This window comes from Staurois parvus, unplaced genomic scaffold (assembly GCF_062004578.1).
Source record: "Staurois parvus isolate SC_StPar_1 unplaced genomic scaffold, SC_StPar_1.0 ptg000081l, whole genome shotgun sequence".
In the NCBI taxonomy this organism is placed as follows: domain Eukaryota; kingdom Metazoa; phylum Chordata; class Amphibia; order Anura; family Ranidae; genus Staurois; species Staurois parvus.
Window position 1 is genome coordinate 5,480,089 of NW_028317877.1, and position 18,365 is coordinate 5,498,453.

Below are 18,365 nucleotides of genomic sequence, written 5' to 3' on the forward strand. Positions count from 1 at the left end.
AAAAAGTATATGATCTTGAGTGCCGGCTCACATGCAAGCAGATTAGATGTTGTTTGAACTGCATACAATCCGCATGGCATGCAAAATAACAGCTTCCTATGGTGCCTGTTGACATATGTCCAGTGCACTGCCAATACAGATTGAAAAAAAGAGTCCTGTACAATTTCTGAGCAGTGCGGTCCGGTTCAGGTGGATTACAGACTTCTATTGAAACCGTTTCCAAACCGCACATGTCATTAGTTGAGAACAGGATAAAATCCTGACCTGAACCTGATTTAACCACTTCCAGACCGGACACTTTTACCCCCTTCCTGACCAGGGCAATTTTCAGCTTTCAGCACTATCACACTTTGAATGCCAATTGCGCGGTCATGCAACACTGTACCCAAATTAGTTTTTTACCATTTTTTTGAGACAGATAAAGCTTTATTTTGGTGGTATTTATTCACCGCTGGAATTTTTATTTTTTTTACTATGTAAATTAAAAGTCCAAAAATTTTGAAAAAAGTGTGTTTTTTTAATAAAATTTTGCAAATAAATAATATTTCATCATAAATCTTGGCCAAAATTTGTTCCGTTATCTTTTTAGTAAAAAAAAAAAAAAAATCCAAATTAGTTTATAACCAAAAATTATAATTTTTAAACATTTTGTTTTACATTTTTATTTTTTTTTTATATTATTTTTTTATTTTTATTTTTTACATACTGTCACCCTAGCACTACAGTGTCACCATGGTGACACTGTACTACTTGTGGGGGGTGATGAAGATTTTTTTTTTTTTTTTTACACTGATTGCTTTTACACCCATATAGGATGTAAAAGCAATCATTTCTCTTTCTCTCTGTCTGCATTCTTGCACTCATTGAAAAGTACTGAGTGAGTTGTGATTGGTCACAGCTTGTCACATGGTACAAGGCTGTTGTGAATAGCCTTGTACCATGTAACCTCTGTAGTAAGCATTGATGTCACAAGTGACATCTTGCTTACTACTTTGCATGTGATCACTGATTGGCCAATCAGTGATCACATGATCGGGACCTCATACAGAGGTCCCGTCCGACGATCGGTGTTTCACTGTGTCCGGAGGACACAGCGGGCACCGGATTGCGGTGCTGCATGCTCACAGGGAGCGCGCACAAGCAGGGTGCGGAGAGGCCGTTTATAAACGGCCACCCGACCCTGCACTGCCACCGTCCGGCCATTTATATGCAACGGCCGGTCGAGAAGTGGTTAAACCTGTTCTGAACCTGATCTAAACCTGACCTGAACAACTACTGTGTCAATTACCTGTGAAACCGGACCTTCAATCTACACTGCACATGTATGAATCCACACTATAAGTGTGTTGCTTATGCATTATTGTCCAACCACAAACTGGAGGCTAGGTAGAGACCAAGGTGTATGGATTAAAGTATATGTAAACCATCACCTCGTAAAACAACCCATACAGGTTAAAATAGAAATGAAAGGCAACACATTTGTGTAGAAGTATTAAAAAAAATATATATAAACAACACTTTTTTCCCTTGTTTATAAAGTGATCACATTCCCTCTGTTCTATAATGATCATTCCAGTGAAAGGCTGTGCAGGTGGGGTGTCATAACAAGTCTGGTCATTGGAGAGCAGGCTGAGTTCTCAGCACAGCCAGAAAACTGACCACTCTGTGCTCTCCTGCCTAGTGTGGTAAGTTTTGAATAGAAAAGAAGAGGGACTGGCAGCAACATCAGGGATTTCATGCAAAGGAAGCAATACAAAGAGTACCAGATATGTTATCATACAAGTGCATGGTATAGCGGGTATATATCAGGAATATGAAATGCTGGTTTTATATACTGTACTCTAAGTACAATAGAAAAAGTGAGGTCAGCAAACATGCTATGCTGTCTGAAATGGTATCTGGCCAGAACACTAAAAAAGAAAAAAAAAAAAAAAAAGAAGAAACCGGGGAATTTATTTTGGTTACATAATGCTCATACAAAGCCTCTTAGTGTTGTAGGTACTGTAGGGGAACTAGGGCAAGAATATTCATCTATTCTCCAATGGTCTGACACCCAAGCCCTCACTGGAAATGTAAATGTAGCTGCGCAAGAGAATTACGAACAGTCACATCATTTCTGCAAAAAAAAGCCTGTTCACATTTTTTTGGTTTTTTTACCATCACCTTTTCCCCCCACTTTAAGTAGACAAGGTTGTAAGAAACCTAATGTTCACCCTAGAATTGCTCTATGAACATTCAGCAGTCATATTGCATATTTACTGTGATAACTGTATAGCACCATGTTTGATTTCTGTCTGTGGTCAAGTTATCCAGCACAGGAAACTGCCAGGTATTTACCAACGACACCATGCAACTCATACAGTAACTCATGGTGTCACTCCCCCCACACACACACCATGCCATCCACTTCTTGTGACTGCAAAGTTCTCTGTGCACTGATGCTATCAAAGGCATAGCACAAGGGGGTCTGTGTGATACCATAAGTTGCATTGTGATGCTGGTAAATTACGGTCAGTTTCCAATGCTGATTGCTGGAAAGCAAAAGACTTCAAACACGTTTCTAAACATTTAAGAAGGTACAAGAATTATATGGCTGTTTAATGTTCATAGGTTGTCATAGTTGCGTTCCTGTATGTCAAAATCGCTTGGCTGACCAAACCTTTAACAGCAAATAAATATTACAGCCGAATAAAACATGGAACCATCAAACCTCTTCTTAATTGGGCACTGCAAGAAACATACGCATGCACATAAAACTACAGTCCACAAATATAACAAAACATTTTGGCTTCATGACAGTCCCAGCACTGGTATAGTTAATTATGGATAACACTTCTTCATAAATAGTAAGAGACAACATATCATAGAACATCAATCAACAAAACGTATCTAAGATAAAATGAATATAAAGCCTCTACAACTATACACACATATTCATACATTACAACAAAGCGTTCTTTATAGCTGAAATGCAGAAAAAAATAAAACATTGTAGCAGAAGAAAAATTCCATAGATGTTCTATAATAATCTTCTTTGCAACCTCTAATATTCTTGCCTCTTGTATGCGTTGTCATAAAATGAAATAAAACTGTTGAAAATATTCCATTTTCCACAGTCTACTTTATACCCTGTGGATTCACACCATACTTCCAACTAGGACACACTCCTTTTATCTCATCAAAATTACACGATAAAGTTAACATAATGTAATCTCAGCAGTTGCTAGCAGAAGCCAAAATTGAAACGCATATGTAGTGTTAGACAGGGTAAAGCTCGACTTTAAAGACTCTAATAGCTCATTTTCCCCAAACTCCCAAGGGAACTGATCAGACACTTCTTTGTGACCTGAAAATACTTTAGACACTGACTCAAGCTTGGGCTCATCTGCAGTCCCTCTGTTTTACCATCAGTCAAGTCTAGAAATCGTATAGTGTTTATGGAACACAACTACACTGTTGAGAAAAAAAATTTAAACAGGAAAATGGGACACTATGGAATTAAAGGAAACCTGTGCCAAAAGTAAAAAGGTGCTGATCTCTCCTTCTGAAAATAATAGTTTCTTGGTCATGATGACCCATTGGCATTGATACATTTACGTTGCATGCTTCTTTCAGGTCTGTAAGTATTAAAGTATTTAGCCGAAGCCTTTCCTGAGGTTGTCACTACAGTCTTCCTATACAAATCCTAGCTGCCTGGCTGTCATGCTGATCTTTTGATTTCCTCAGCCAAGAACAAGTACACAGATAAGTACTTCTGACTTTGCTCTGCATGCTTGTTCCTGGTTTGAGACCCAGAAAAAAGCTGAACAAAATTTGGGATTATTCCCCTCTACTTCATGTATATAAAAAGGGGTGCAGGAAAATGGTATAATATAAAAAAGCAATGAAAATATAAAATATTAACACTTTATTTAACCGCTTGCCTGCCGCCCTATAGCAGATGTACTGCTACAGGGCGGCTTCGCTGGGCAAAATCATGTAAATATATGTGATTTTGCATTTCCGGGTAGGGTGCGTGTGCACCGCCATATTCGCTCTGCTATTGACTCCTGAGCATGACACTCATTGAGTCCTGGCCGGGATCTGGTGATCATCGGCAAAGCTGAGAGGGGAGAGACCTGTATATGGGCAGCACAGTGGCTAAATGGTTAGCACTTCTGCCTGGCAGTACTAGGGTCGTTGGTTCGAATACCAGCCACGGCACCTCCTGCCTGGAGTTTGCATGTTTTCCCTGTGCCTGCGTGGGTTTCCTCCGGGTACTCCAGTTTCTTCCCACACTCCAAAGACATGCTGATAGGTTAATTGGATCCTGTCTAAATTGGCCCTAGTATGTGTATGTATGAATGTGAGTTAGGGACCTTAGATTGTACGCCCCTTGAGGGTTAGGGACTGATGTGAATGTACAATATATATATGTAAAGCGCCGCGTAAATTGACGGCGCTACATAAGTACCTGAAATAAACAACACAGATCTCTCTCCTGTCAGCATGGACGTGCTGCATTCTATCTCTCTGCACAGCAGAGATAGAAAGCAGCAGGTCTGCTCAGTAAAACACAACACAGTACACAATAAAATCACCCCCTAACACACAGTTAACCCTTTGATCACCCCGGATTTTAACCCCTTCCTTCCCAGTGTCATTAGTACAGTGCCAGTGCTTTTCATTAGTGGCAGTTAGTCAGTTCCTCCCACAGTGTCAGATTGTCCCACAATCCCATTATAAATCGCTGATTGCCGCCATTTTCAGCAGACATGTAGCAGAATACATTTTTATCCTAAATGTATGACATTTTTTTTTATTGGATACGTTTTATAGTAAAAAGTTAAAAATATTGTTTTGGCTTTCAAAATGGTCTTTTTTTGTTTATAGCCCAAAAAATTAAAAATGCACAGGTGATCAAATACCACCGAAAAAAAAGCTCTATTTGTGGGGAAAAAAAAAGACAAAATTTAATTTATGTACATTATTGCTTGACCACACCATTGTCAGTTAAAGCAATGCAGCACCCTATCGCAAAAAATGGCCTGGTCAGGAAGGGGGGGGGGGGAAATCTTCTGGAGGGCAAGTGGTTAATATATGACAAACACGTCAATTAACAGGACTAAAAACCATATGTATGCAATAGCCCTTCAAAGTAGCGTTTTTTTTTTTTCTCTCTCATTCTCTCCTATATCCAGAGTGGGCATGACTAAGATGAATTGTTCTTTATGCTTTGTAATGTATTTTTAAGATTCTGTAAAAAAACCCCTCAAACTTTTCTAATTACAATTAATTTATGTATATAGTTACAGCAGTCTTACATTGAGATCCGAGGTCCTGATGAAGTGTGTTTTTCCTGCAAAACGCGTCGTCAAGTAGATCTCATAACTATATGAACAGCTATTTTGGATGGCTAATACAGTACGTACATATGGTATACAGGTACAAAAGTGTTAGCATTTTATTATTTTATTGTTTGTTTATATTATACTTTTGGAGGTGCACACACAGTCTACCCCATTTTCCTGCACCCCTTTTTATATACATTTAGAAGGAATGATACCTCCTAAGGTTGAAAATATTTTAACATCTTGCCCCCGCACACAATATATATCCCCTCTACTCCAATGCCCATGAGATCCCGCAGTGGTGCCGGCATCTTCTCCCTGGCTTCTTCTTGGTGCTGGTCTTTGGCCATCTTGATTGGCTGACACAGGATGATGTCACTCCCATGCAGGAGTCATTCATCTGGACACACTGGCACCGTGCCGGAAAAGTAAACGGAGCTGGTAATTTTATTTTATTGCATAAGCGCATGACAGTTTTATTTCTATGACTTTAGTTCTGTTTTAAAGGGTTGGTTCACTGCCTGCATCTGAATGATGTAAATGTAGTGCATTTCAAATGTGATTTGAATGCGCTGTGTGTTCCTGTGTGCTTCAAATCACATTTGAAATGCACTACATTTGCGATCTGCAGCAGGAATCAATAAAATATTATTGACACCCCAAATGCAATGTGTTTGCCTGCACTGGTTCACATGGTACTTTTGTGCTGTGCAATCTGGTTGCAGTGCACTTTAAAAAAAGTAGTGCATGTACTACTGTTGCTGCGGTGCAGTGCGATTTCAGACCATTCAAAATGAATAGGCTGAAATTGCACTGCGCAGAACCGCATGTGAATTGCACAGGTACAAACAGCGCGTTCCTTGGATTCAGATGCAGGCATGGTGTGATTCGGCCCTTATGACGGTAGGTCAGCATAATAGCTAGGCGACTTGTTTTCTTACACAGAGTTCAGCAATGGCAGCCCACATATTTCTATTTGGAAAGGTTGACTTTAAAGTAAACATACATTAACCAGTGGAGCGACTGGCTTCAGGTGATACACAGAGATGAAACAAATCCTACTATATAAGTTGTACCTGTTTATTTGCAGTCTTCTTTTCTCTACATCAGAATCTATAAGGCTTGTTAGAGGGTTAATAAAAAAGGGGGTGAGAGCTGAATTACACTCTGCAGAGCTCAGTGAGGACAGATCTGATTGCTGATTGGAGGGAAGAGACACATCCCCTCCACACAGCATACAGAAGAGAGCTGAGGCTATCAATTTGCTGGAGGTCTCTCCCTTGTCACCTATTTTCTCTTGGCGTCAGAAAAACTTGTCAGAAGTAATTGATGCTGATAGCAGAGGAATGAAGCATCAGACAGAAATGACCCTTAGTGCTCTTAATTGAGACAAGTACACACTATAGAGGGATATGCTTTGTTCATATTTCATGTTTGAGGTTTACAACCACTTTGGGTCAAAAGGTGGCCAAACAGAGAAGCATGCTTTAAAGGAAAGTGTGTTTAGCCGCGCATTACTGCATTGCGTAAGTGTGAAGGACGCCCTTTACTCTAAAAAGAAACCTTTCAGTTTTTTTATGATCAAATTCCTTTTTCTGTTCAAAACTGGTTTTGTTATATAAGGTGCACGCAGTTCTTTTTCTATGTATAGTATTTTATCAGTAAACAGGTTATGACCAAAAGTAAAAGAGGTCACCCTGGTATTCTATTGCTGTAGTTAAAATGGAAATATGTTCTATGTAAGCATGTTCTGAAAAAGCAATATTGGGTATAAGATTTAAGTATAAAACAATTAAAAGAAAAGTAATAATAGTTCATATAGAAACTTTTAAAAGTACTTTGACAAAAGACTATACCACACCAAAACATACACGTAATAACATATAGAATAATAAAACCGATTACTGGTAAACCATAAATGTGTTTTAGCTTCCCTTTGAACTAATTTTATCGCTTTCAGATTCCCTGATGAAGAATTTCAGAACTTTGGTTCATAGTAATGAAATGCTAATTTTCTACTTTGAGTAGAGTTTAGAAATAACCTCTGACAGGTTTTTATTACATCTGTGTCCCCACTAGGGAGATTACCTCTCTTTTTTTCCAGGTGAATGATGTCACTGGCACTCAAGCGACTGGAAATACAAAATTTTGAGTTGTCACCAAAATATGTACAGAGGGAAATATTCTAACAGAGGCATATGTTCTGGTGACAACTGTCTTAGAAAGGACTTCCTATCACTTTGAAAAACTTTCCATTTTCTTCAAAAAGGCAAAAAAAAAGTTTTGGTTTTAAACAGATAGGGATTGTTCACCATAGTTCCTATGTTCTAGTGGCTGTTTTGAGGTCTGCCAGGGGGCCATGAGTGTTTCAGCACATCACACGGTTTATTTTTTTCTTTACCTTTATTTGAAGTGTCAAATAGTGACACTTCATTCATATCTCTGCACAGCAGTGTGGTGACATGCAACCCAGTGTGCTGTAGAACTATGTCTCCATTTTTCTGCACCACACTGTACACTATACCAACATTGTGGTGTCCATGGGGCACTTTTCCACATCCCTGTTACTTTGTTGTAATCAGAACAATGTCATAATTTACTTGTGTCCCACATTTAAAGTTAGATTTTCTCTGGGATGTCAGCAACAATAAGATATCCACATAGTGGTCTTGTTAAAGAAGTACACCTTTTGCAAAAATTCACATTCATCTCCTAGATTGTAAGCTCCAAGGAGCAGGGCCCTCACATCCCTCTTGTATTGAACTGTATTGTTGCTGTATTGTCTCCCGGTATATTGTAAAGTGCAGAGCAAACTGTTGGCGCTATATAATTCCTGTGTAATAAACAGATTAGGAAAAGTGAATTTTTGTTTTTTGGCACAGGAGCCTGCAGAGCATTGCACCCATGATCCATGGATCACAGGTACAATGTCAGGCTCCTGCAGACAAGCCCTGCAGCCTTTAGCCCATGAATCTGTACAGGCTGTCATTTTGAAAGCTACAGAGCAAGTAAATGAACTATGAGAGCACTCACCAGGACCCTCACATTTCACTGAGAACTACAAGCCTGCAAGTCTTCCACAGTGGCAGACGGGACTTGTAGTTCATTCATTCACAGATCATTTTCCCCACACAGCCATGCTGTTTCTAAAAAAGTGGCAGCGAATGTGGGGAGAGGAACCCCCACTTGCCGTCATGGAGAGGGGACTACTGGAGCATGCTACACCCTACATATAGGTGTAAAGTATAACATGCTCCAAAAGGTGAACATATCCTTTATATGATATGTAAATTCAACACTTCATACTCCTGATATGTGCCTGCTGTATCATGTACTTGAATAAAAATATATTGTGCTCTCTTTTTATTGCTTCCTTTGTGTGTAATTTTTGGTGTTTCTGCCAGTCCCTCTGCTTACCTTTGAAACACTGACCACACTAAGGACCGCACTAAGGAGGAGAATACAGCGTGGTCAGTTCTCTAGATATGCTGGGAACTCAGCCAGTTGTCCTCCAATGATCAGACTTGTACTGACACATCTCCCCCCCTCCACAGCCATTCACTGGGAAGATCAGTGTCCTGCTGGTTCTCCTCCCCCAGCTCTGATGCAACTGAGAACGGAGGGCATGTGATCACTTATGAAAAAAAAAAAATTATAGTATACATAGTATACAAGTTAAAGCAACCAGACAGGGTCACTCAAGGACTCTTCTCATGGTAAAAGTGCTGGCATTTAAAGTTAAACAAAGAAGAAACCTGTTAAATCCATGGTTTCTCCACATCTCCATATATTCTGCAGTCTAAATGCTCTGCAGGAATCTTTATTTAAAAAAAAACAACTGCTAAAATTGCTTAAAAACAAGAAATATTATCCAGAGATGTGAACTATCAGCAGTTAAAGAATTGGAACGTCATCAGTATAATAATAAAAATAGCAGTCAAAGCTCTTGAAATCTTGTGTACTGTTAATGTCAGTTCTCTAGAGCAGGCGCTTAAAAATGGCTGAGGGAAGCATTCAAGAAGGCTTAGTCACTTTGTGGTGGCTTTTAGATTTTTGCCTTTATTTCAGGCTTAAACAAAGTTCAGTGGGGCATCTAACTGTCTCGGCTGCAAATTACAGTTTGCTCTAAAATAGAACGCATGCACAACATGTTCCCAAAGCTGCAGGGAGGGAAATCTATTCACTGGAAATTGAAGGCTTGGCGAGTCAATAATCTTCTTTCACACAGTAACAATTTTTAGTTAAAATTTCCTGACCCAAACAAAGGAAAACAGCATTGTTCATCTAGTTTACAGTACTGTGGCAAAACACTGGAAACTTGGGTAGGGAAATATATATACAGTACATTTTTATATTCCAACTACTGTACTTGTCTATTCTTTATTCAACCCTTAGTGAAAGAATAACACTGGTGCCATTACCTTTCCTAGGGAGTTTTTGCTTCTCCTCTGGAAAAGAACATAAATACAGTAACAGAAATGGTGAATTCCGTGTCAAGTGACAATGACACACGCTTGCACCATCTGTATTGATCTAGTGTGCATATTTCATTATAGCAGATGTTGAAACCACCCCCACATATAGGCCAACATACGTACTCTTACACTGCCTTGTCCAACTTATTAGCAATGGCACTGCCATCAAAATCTTACATGTCAAGCTCTACAGGATAGCTCTTCTTCTGCTCATCTATCCCAGTGATCCTTTAGTTGTATCTAGCCCAGGGGCGGACTGACCATTTGGAAACTCAGGCACTGCCCGAGGGCCAGGGGTAAGGGGCCCCATGAGATGCCCCTGGTACCTTTTTCATAGGCTTTTTTGAGTTTGGGCAAGGACACAGGGGCCCCATGATCCCCTATTGCCTGGGGGCCCCATGAGTTGTCAATCCGCCCCCGATCTAGCCACTTCTGATGCCATCTCTAGAAATGTATTTTTGCATTGGCAAGGACTGTCTATAGTGACTGATGTGACACATGACAGTGATCTGGGTTCCCAGGAGGTTCAGATGGTCTGTAGAGCCTGTGACATTACCCTAGCTGTTTGCTGCTGGCGACACAGGTCTGTGTGTTGGCTCAGTGATATTTGGGTGTGGTGGATGAAGTACCCACCACATATTGATGTCAAAATGACAGGACAGTATATATATTTTTTTATGCTCAGTCTGCCCTTTAGTTTGGGGGTGGTAGGCAGATGGAAAGGACAGGTTGGTATCAATCAAGGTACAAATTGCTGTCCAAAACTGATATAAATTTTTTTCCCCTGTCCGAGACAATGTTTTGGGGTATATCATAGCTGGCCATGCTCATATGGATTTCTGTAGTTTAACCTGTGGGCTGCTAACAGTGTGGATGAATGAATATCCTGCTGCTAGCTAATGTATTCTGAAAGCCAGCACTGCCGTCTGTCAGAATACCCAAACAGTTCTTGCATCTGATTAGACGTGTATGCTGTTTGACCAGCAGTTTTCCACCTGGCATCTTTGAAAAAAGTCAGTTGAAAAATCAACTTGTTCAAGTAGGTGTTACCGACAGGGCCACCCACAGAGCAAATTTTGGGTGATTTATCATTAAGTAGTTTTTTTTTTTTACCAGGGATGCCAGCAGCATATAGGAGGGACGTTTAGGCACATAGGCACGGGTAAAGGAAGAAATAAACCTGAAGGCCTGGACCTAGAGGACTTAAAGTGGACACAGGTCTTCCACTCTTTGACATAAGAGTGTCCTTAGGGAGGGTAGGCCATCATAGGTTTCAAGAAACCAAAAGAGTGTATTGGCAATACCTGGGTGTCTGGTCATTTTGGTGTCATGCCCTTCCAATAGAACCTTAAGACCGAGGTGCAGCAGAACAAATTACTTACCTAAAGGTAAATTAGTCAGGAAGTTTGACTTCTCCAATATAGAAATTAGATCGGTTAGGGCAAATTAGTCATGATTTGAGCAGAAGGCAGTATACTGTGAATTTCTGAGGAATCCATAAAACAAGGTTTGAAGCTACATGAAAAGACATTTGATTTTGTGCTCTTAGAGCCCGAACGATAACTATTAATGTCAAACTGGGTCAAAAAGATGAGGAATCAGCAGGCTTGTTGGGAATTAAGCCATTCATTTGCTGTTCTCTAAGCTCGTGTGGTCAGTATAAAGCACAGATAGGTGGCAAGCACCTTCCAGGTAATTACTCAGTTTCTCTAAGGCCCACTTGACAGTCAAAAGTTCCCAATTTTGAATTTTGTAGTTGAGTTCCACACTGGAAATTTTCCAGAAAAAATAGGCATACAGATGCAGCAGACAGAATGAATTTCAGCACAAATGCTGTCTTAAGTCTTTGAAAAGCCAAGATGTCCTCCAGAGGACAAAGAGCAGGGTTAGCTATCCTTTTTTTAAGGCTGTAATGAGCACAATGATGTAAATGCTCTTGTAATAAATAAGACACCTTGTAATAAGACACCTTGTAATAAAGTAACATGCTAGTGCAGGTGACCGATCACAAGTCTAGAGCCCCTAGGGTGTTGATGTTTAGGTAATGCACCTGAGCCGCTGTTGGCCAGTGCATGTGTGGAAGGCATTGCTGCCAGAGCTGGATCTGTTGCCAGGCAACAATGCATAGGCCGGGGGAATGTTGCCGTTAGCCAATCAAAGTGGAAGAGGCATTACAGCTAGAATTGGGCCGGTTTCCCAATAATGGATGTTTAGCAGGAAGTAATGTTACAGACGGGTTCCTCTAGATGCCATGAGAAAGCTCAGTTGAGGACAAGACAGGCGGCACGGGACCATGTAACAGTGATAAATGATCAACTCTCCTAACCATTGCAAAACATTATCTTTAGCAGTACAAATATGCACAGACATATAAAACCACTATTTCACACATTAAAAGGTTATGACTACTTAGGCGTGACAGCATTTTATATAGTTTACTCATGGTCTTCAAAGATTTTTTTATTGCCCGCTTTCCTCTTATTGATGAGCATCAATCCCCAAAAAAGTAAAAACCTTAAAAATGATAAAAAGGGATAGTATATTCTAACATTTTCTCATTATGCTTCTTCAGAACACAGTGCTCGATATTCCCACATGGATAGCATATGACAAAGTTCATATGATGTTAATAGGCTGGTATTATCGGCCACTACATTCCAACTAAGTGGATCTAAATTACCACTAAATATTCCACAAGGAATTAATGCTCATACTAAGCAAGGAGCAACTGGTCCTGTAGGAATATCTTGAGCATTTATATAATGCATATTAGCATCATATGAACGTTGTCCTATACAGTACTATCCCTGAGGAATACAGAGCACAGTGCCCTGAAGTTGTATTCTGAGAAAAGTTTGGTCATAAACAGTGCAAGCATAATTGTGTCTGAAAAGCAAGTGGAAGATACACCTTTTAGTTTCAAATAATCAGTCATATTTTTATATTCTTCTTAGTCTTTTTATGAAGGTTTTGACTTTTACAAATTGTTAGAGCGAAGCAGGAAATGCATAATTTTAGGTTGATTTACTAAAAGCAGTTGCACTCGACAAGAGAATTTGCTCCACAGCTTAGTAAATGAGGGGAAGTTCCACTTTTCAAAGAATAACCAATCACATGCAAGGAAAAATAAATCAGCCATTTTGCTTGCATATGATTGAATTTTGGAAGTAAGCAGAGCTTATTTGCCTATGAGTAATATACAATGTGTCGGTGAACTTAGTAGTTTAGGAGTCCATAACTTTTTTAATGGATGGGCCAAATTTTGTATATTTTTTGCGTGTATTTACCTTAATAAAGATATTGTTGTTTAATAAATCACTGGTAACTGGAATCACAACTCCTTCTGTTGAAGGGATCAATAAAGTAAAAAGGGATTTGTCCAAAATTACTGTTTGCCCCTAATCCGTTTATTAGTGACCTGTGGGGTCAACCTTCATTGTTCACGTTGTGCTAAACTCATGAAAGGTGACAAAGCTGTCTACAGGCTACAACACATAATCACTGCAATTTCCATGGTCTTCATAAATAAGCCTAGTACAGTGAAGGTTCCTTTTTTTCATATTGAGAATTTTAACACACATTGTAAATGTTAAATGGAAATCCATTTAATGGAATATGTAGCACAGAAGCAGATACTGCAAGAGCTCTGCAGGATAGAGCCTCATCCTTAGTATTTATGACTTTCTACCCTGCTTAATATAGTCGTTGCAAAGGTAATGGCCAAGGCTTTTGTTAAACAAGATCAGCTTTCAGGAAAACGTCTAACGACCATCAGAGTCATCTGGATGTGCTATACTATGTCATTTTGTGCATTAATCCCAAATTTCATTCTTACCATACAAAAGTCGAGCCTGTACATTCTATGAATCAAAAAGCTTCTAGGAAGAAAAATGCAACTGAAAAACAAATCTGAAGCAGAAATAAAACTTACTGGTAAGCTTGATGGCCTCTCTTGTATTATATTCAACTCTTCATGGTTAGTCTTTGCAGGAGCCATTGGAGTAGGTTGTGTTCTGTTTCCATAGCTTTCTGGAGGAACATCCTGAACACACAAAAGAAGTGAAACATAAATTATGCATGCCATATTTATATTTACTACTATTAGTCATCATTAGGTAATCTCTAAAAAGCCTTTTCAGAAAATAGGATTTATTATTGACACTGTAGGGTGTTTAAATACAGTTTTTTTTTTTAAAGCAAAAACTGCATAGCAATTCACCCTGTGAAAGTGCATGTGCATTTGTTCTGTGTGAATAAGGCAACAAACAAAATAAAACAAAACAACTTATGGCAGGCTATTTTCATTGATTTAAAAAGGTAAATACAGCATTCGGCCACTTGATGGTGTTAAGTAACAAAGGAAATTGCTATAATACTCAGTTCCATCTAGTGACCAAATGTGATATTTTCTACATTAAATCAAAGAAAAACATTCAACCAGCACAGAAAATAGGCTAATGACATTTTTTGCCCCATTCACATGTACATGCACTTTCATTAGGCAATTTTTTTTTATAAATACACCTGTATGTATGTAATTAAGTCTTTGAAACATGTGTAACCATGACAATGAACTTCTCTTATTTTCTCTCTTTTGGTCTGTTAAAGGATAAGTTTAACTTTTGAAAAAAATAATAAATACACATTTTTTTTGCAGGTAAAAAAATGTTCATGTATTTTATTTTTTTTTAAGAAGCCTGCAGAGTATAGCACCAGCGATCAGCAGAATTGGGGGTAGAATCTCAGACTCCTGTAGTCACTCAAGATAGCTGTCTGCCCATACCTCGTACAGGCAGGCAGTTAACAGAGCAGGGAGAATCAATGAACTACCAGAGCACTCAGCAGAGCCCTTGTAGTTCATTCAGAACTACATGCAATCAGCTGCAATGACTGACGGTACTTGTAGGCTATTCATTCACATTTAAAATTTTGACAACCGGTTTGGGGATAAGATCCCCCAACCGCTGTCACAAAGAGGAAGGGGGGGGGGGTCAGGGGTGCAGACGCAGGAACGTTACATGCTCCACCCTAAAAACATGTGAAAGTATCCCTTAAAGGATTGAAAGTGCTTTCTGCGATTTGACAGTGAGTGTTGCCACATTAGGACACAAAGGATCAATAGGTAAATATTACGCAAGAAAACAAAAACAGCTGCCACATATAAGAATATATACTCACCTTTCTCCACAGTCTTCAGACCAGACATGTGACACTGGATCTTCTTCAGTCTTCTCCCAGGGATGAGTGGTCCTCCATGATGCAGTGAGGGAAGATGTAGGGATTACCTCAATGCTGCTCTCTGCAGCAATATACTCTCCCCAGGCTTCTAAGTTGAATAATTTTGGGTGTCATTCAACCCAAAAGACTGTAGGATATTTTGTTAGGACATTTTGTAATGGAAAAAAAAGGAAAAAGTGTTTCTCTGCATTGAATAAAAAAAAAAATGAATATTGCAAAGAGAGCCATTTTTATTTCTTAAACCAACCTGGGGACTATATGACAAAATAAAATTAGCTTGGAGCTGGGCTTAGAGCTGATCTCTATCACATGTATAGCAGAGAAAAGAAAAAAAAACTGTGTGGTCCCTTATAATTTGGGAAAACCTCTAGACCTCAAAATACACCTTTTAACTGAATCCTTCTATCCAGCAAGCACAAACTCCATACAACCAGTCAACATTAAGACTTCAACAAAGATCAGTTTTGTAGAAGGAAAATAGAATAGGCAAGTTTAATACATAAAAGTGCTGAGATGGTGAAAAAGGGAACAGCATCAATCACATAACCCTTTAATGAATAAATCTGATACCTTCCATTACTTCCCTATAGAATCCATAGACACATGCATTTTATAGAATATAATAAAAATATGATACACAATTAATTTTGTTTGCCTAGATGAAGCAGATGGAATCATTCAGTTATGTCAAAAAAAGAGTGGCAGGATTTCTCACTTATTGTCATTGCATTAAGGGGGAAGGGTAAAGCCATTCTGGTTTGACGATAGTAAATAAGCTGCCACCAGCTAACAACCAGCTGGCTAATTTACATGTAGTGGCATAAGCAAGCACACAGCACTCCATGGTGATATTTAATTCACCTAGTTATATATGGAAACTGCACACTATGCTATACGTTAAAGATGCAATAGATGTGAAGTCAAGCAATGGGTGCTTTAATTAATAGCAGTCCCATCTCGCAGACCCAATAGCACAAATAAATAACAAAGGTTAATCAGCACACCCACACAACTATATAGGCTTGAGAAACATTTATACTGTTCACTCTTGTATCAGAATATAATTTTGAAATATATATATATATATATATATATATATATATAAAAATATGATCTATAGAACAGTACACATTTGGTGGACTTTTGAAGAATGGGGTATCATGAACCCCAAAATGCTGGATGGGGGACCTTTCTTCACATGTATACTGCTGTAATTTTTTTTTATTTCACATCAAATATTATAGTCTGGTGTTTCACTTTGACTGCTTAAGTATCTGTTCCTTGCACATGTTGACAATTAGCCTGTTTTTCTACAGGCCACTTACTGCCTAAGCACACATTGTGCCTTTACTGCACATTCTGTATAATTGAATGTAGATAAAGAAAGAAGTGTATAAAATAACAAGTTATGAACATTAGTAAATTGTAAACCATCTTTTAGGCTATTTCCTAACTTCAGAGATGGACCAATTTTTAATTTTAACAAACATACCAGAATGTTTTCATGGCAGTTCAATAACGTTTCTGGAATCCTCTCCCTACCTTCCACACTTCCTTCTGCGTCATAACCTTATGCCATCAACTCTGTCCTCATTGCATCTGAGCTCCTTCCCACTGCTGTAGTTGTCACACAGACAGTGCAGCACCAAGAAGTTTTGTGGCTGAGTGGGTGGCTGGGTGGGGTGGGTGCAGCCTTATGGGGAAGCTAAGACACTAGTCTCCTATAAGGTCTGCTTCCCTTGTAATTAACAGCAGGCAGCGGGTGGATCCATAGAAAATAGACAGCCTTCTACTGGCCAAGGAATCTGCCCACTGCCTATCACAAAGAAAGAGTGGGTCTGATGGGGGAACTAGTGTTTCCCAGTTTTCCCATTAGGATCCACTCACTGTCAGCGTTATTGATTGCTAGGAGGCTGTCAGCTGTGAAGCTGTGTCAACCAATGACAGGTGGGGAGCGCCTGAAGACAAGCCACTGTGTTACACAGTGTACAGAGACAGGCACTCTACACAGCTGGTCCTAATTTCCTCCTGTTTTGTTATCTATGAACTGGTCATAAATGCTGTTATGACTATGTCCAGAAGCACCATGTTATCAAAGGGGCGTTAAGAGGGCTCCTCCATTTTTCTTGGGCAGTTTATTTCCATTTTTTTTAGCTTATTTAAGATATCTTTCCATACTTTTGGACATCCTTGTTAAGTGCTGTTGGCTGTGTGTGTTTTTTTTTTTTAAACTGTACCAGTTAGAAAAAAAACTCCCTTTCTGGGGCTGCTTCTTCTGGGGTGTCTGTTCTCCATCTGGTTGGCCCTGGATAACCTTTAACTCTAGTGGAGCCAATGATACCTACTTATACTTTGTGTATCCATATGGGTTAATTGGAGAAAAGTTTCTCTTCCTCCACCCTCTCTCATTATTGGGGCAGACTCCAGTGGGGAACTCCTAGCACCCTTTGTGCTCCCTGGTTTCCTATGTTGTGGGGGTTGCTGCTGATTTATGGATACACCCCAATGGTTGGCTGATAATTTTTGTTGCTTTGTTAGCTTCTCATACTGAATTCAAAACATGTCAGAGCTCGTATGCAAAACTGTGTTAAAGGTTGATTACCATTATTTTGTAACATGTGGGGTGGTCTTGACATAACACTTAGCACTGGACCAATTAGAGCCATATAAATTGATCAGCTGAAATGTTTTATGGAGATTTTTTAAATTTAATGTTCAATAAAAAAAAAAACATTTTTGGATATTTTTAAACATTTGTGTTCAAATAGTACCTTAAAATCATAGTCCATGTTTTCTTTTTCTTCCTTAAAATTACCTTTTTGAATTTGGTGTATTAGTGGCACTTTGTAAAAGTGGCACTATTAGGAACTAACTGAATCTGCTGCATGTGTTGTAAAGCTACCGAAACAAGCAGCACAGATTTTCTGAATCTGGATTAGGCCATTTAAGGGCCATTCCACCAGAAAAGTGTCATTGGAACTTTTTTGGAATTCACCGCCAGGTGTTCTGTAGTACAGGAGGGAAGAACTAGAAAGGGCTGAAAACGCTGCAGAAGGTTTCAGTGCAAGAGAAGCAGTGTTGTCCGCTCACAAAGTTAGGAGATCATTGGATTTTTTGCAGAACAGGTATTTTGTAGCATATTTAATCTAGTCAAACTTTCTAAACAAAGAGCCAGTTTACTGTCCGTTAGAATTTCAGGAAGGAAGAGGGGGAGCAAATGTAGCTAGTGGGAGTAAAAAATGCCCCAACACAAGTAAACAATGCCTCAGGTTTGGTGGTCAATAGGAGGATTTCCCCATTCCCCATCTTTTCGGTCAGTGGA

The 18,365-nt window shown here is 39.2% G+C and overlaps 1 protein-coding gene across 14 annotated transcripts in view; it reads right to left on the bottom strand.

Moving 5' to 3' along the window:
* ARID1B (AT-rich interaction domain 1B) overlaps positions 1 to 18,365 on the bottom strand; it is a 513,434-nt gene that overhangs the window by 322,226 nt on the left and 172,843 nt on the right. For all 14 annotated transcript variants that reach the window (XM_089669757.1, XM_089669751.1, XM_089669747.1 and 11 more), the window contains one exon: positions 13,737 to 13,847. In XM_089669757.1, coding sequence (XP_089525883.1) covers positions 13,737 to 13,847 — 111 coding nt within the window. The remainder of the gene's footprint in view (positions 1 to 13,736; positions 13,848 to 18,365) is intronic.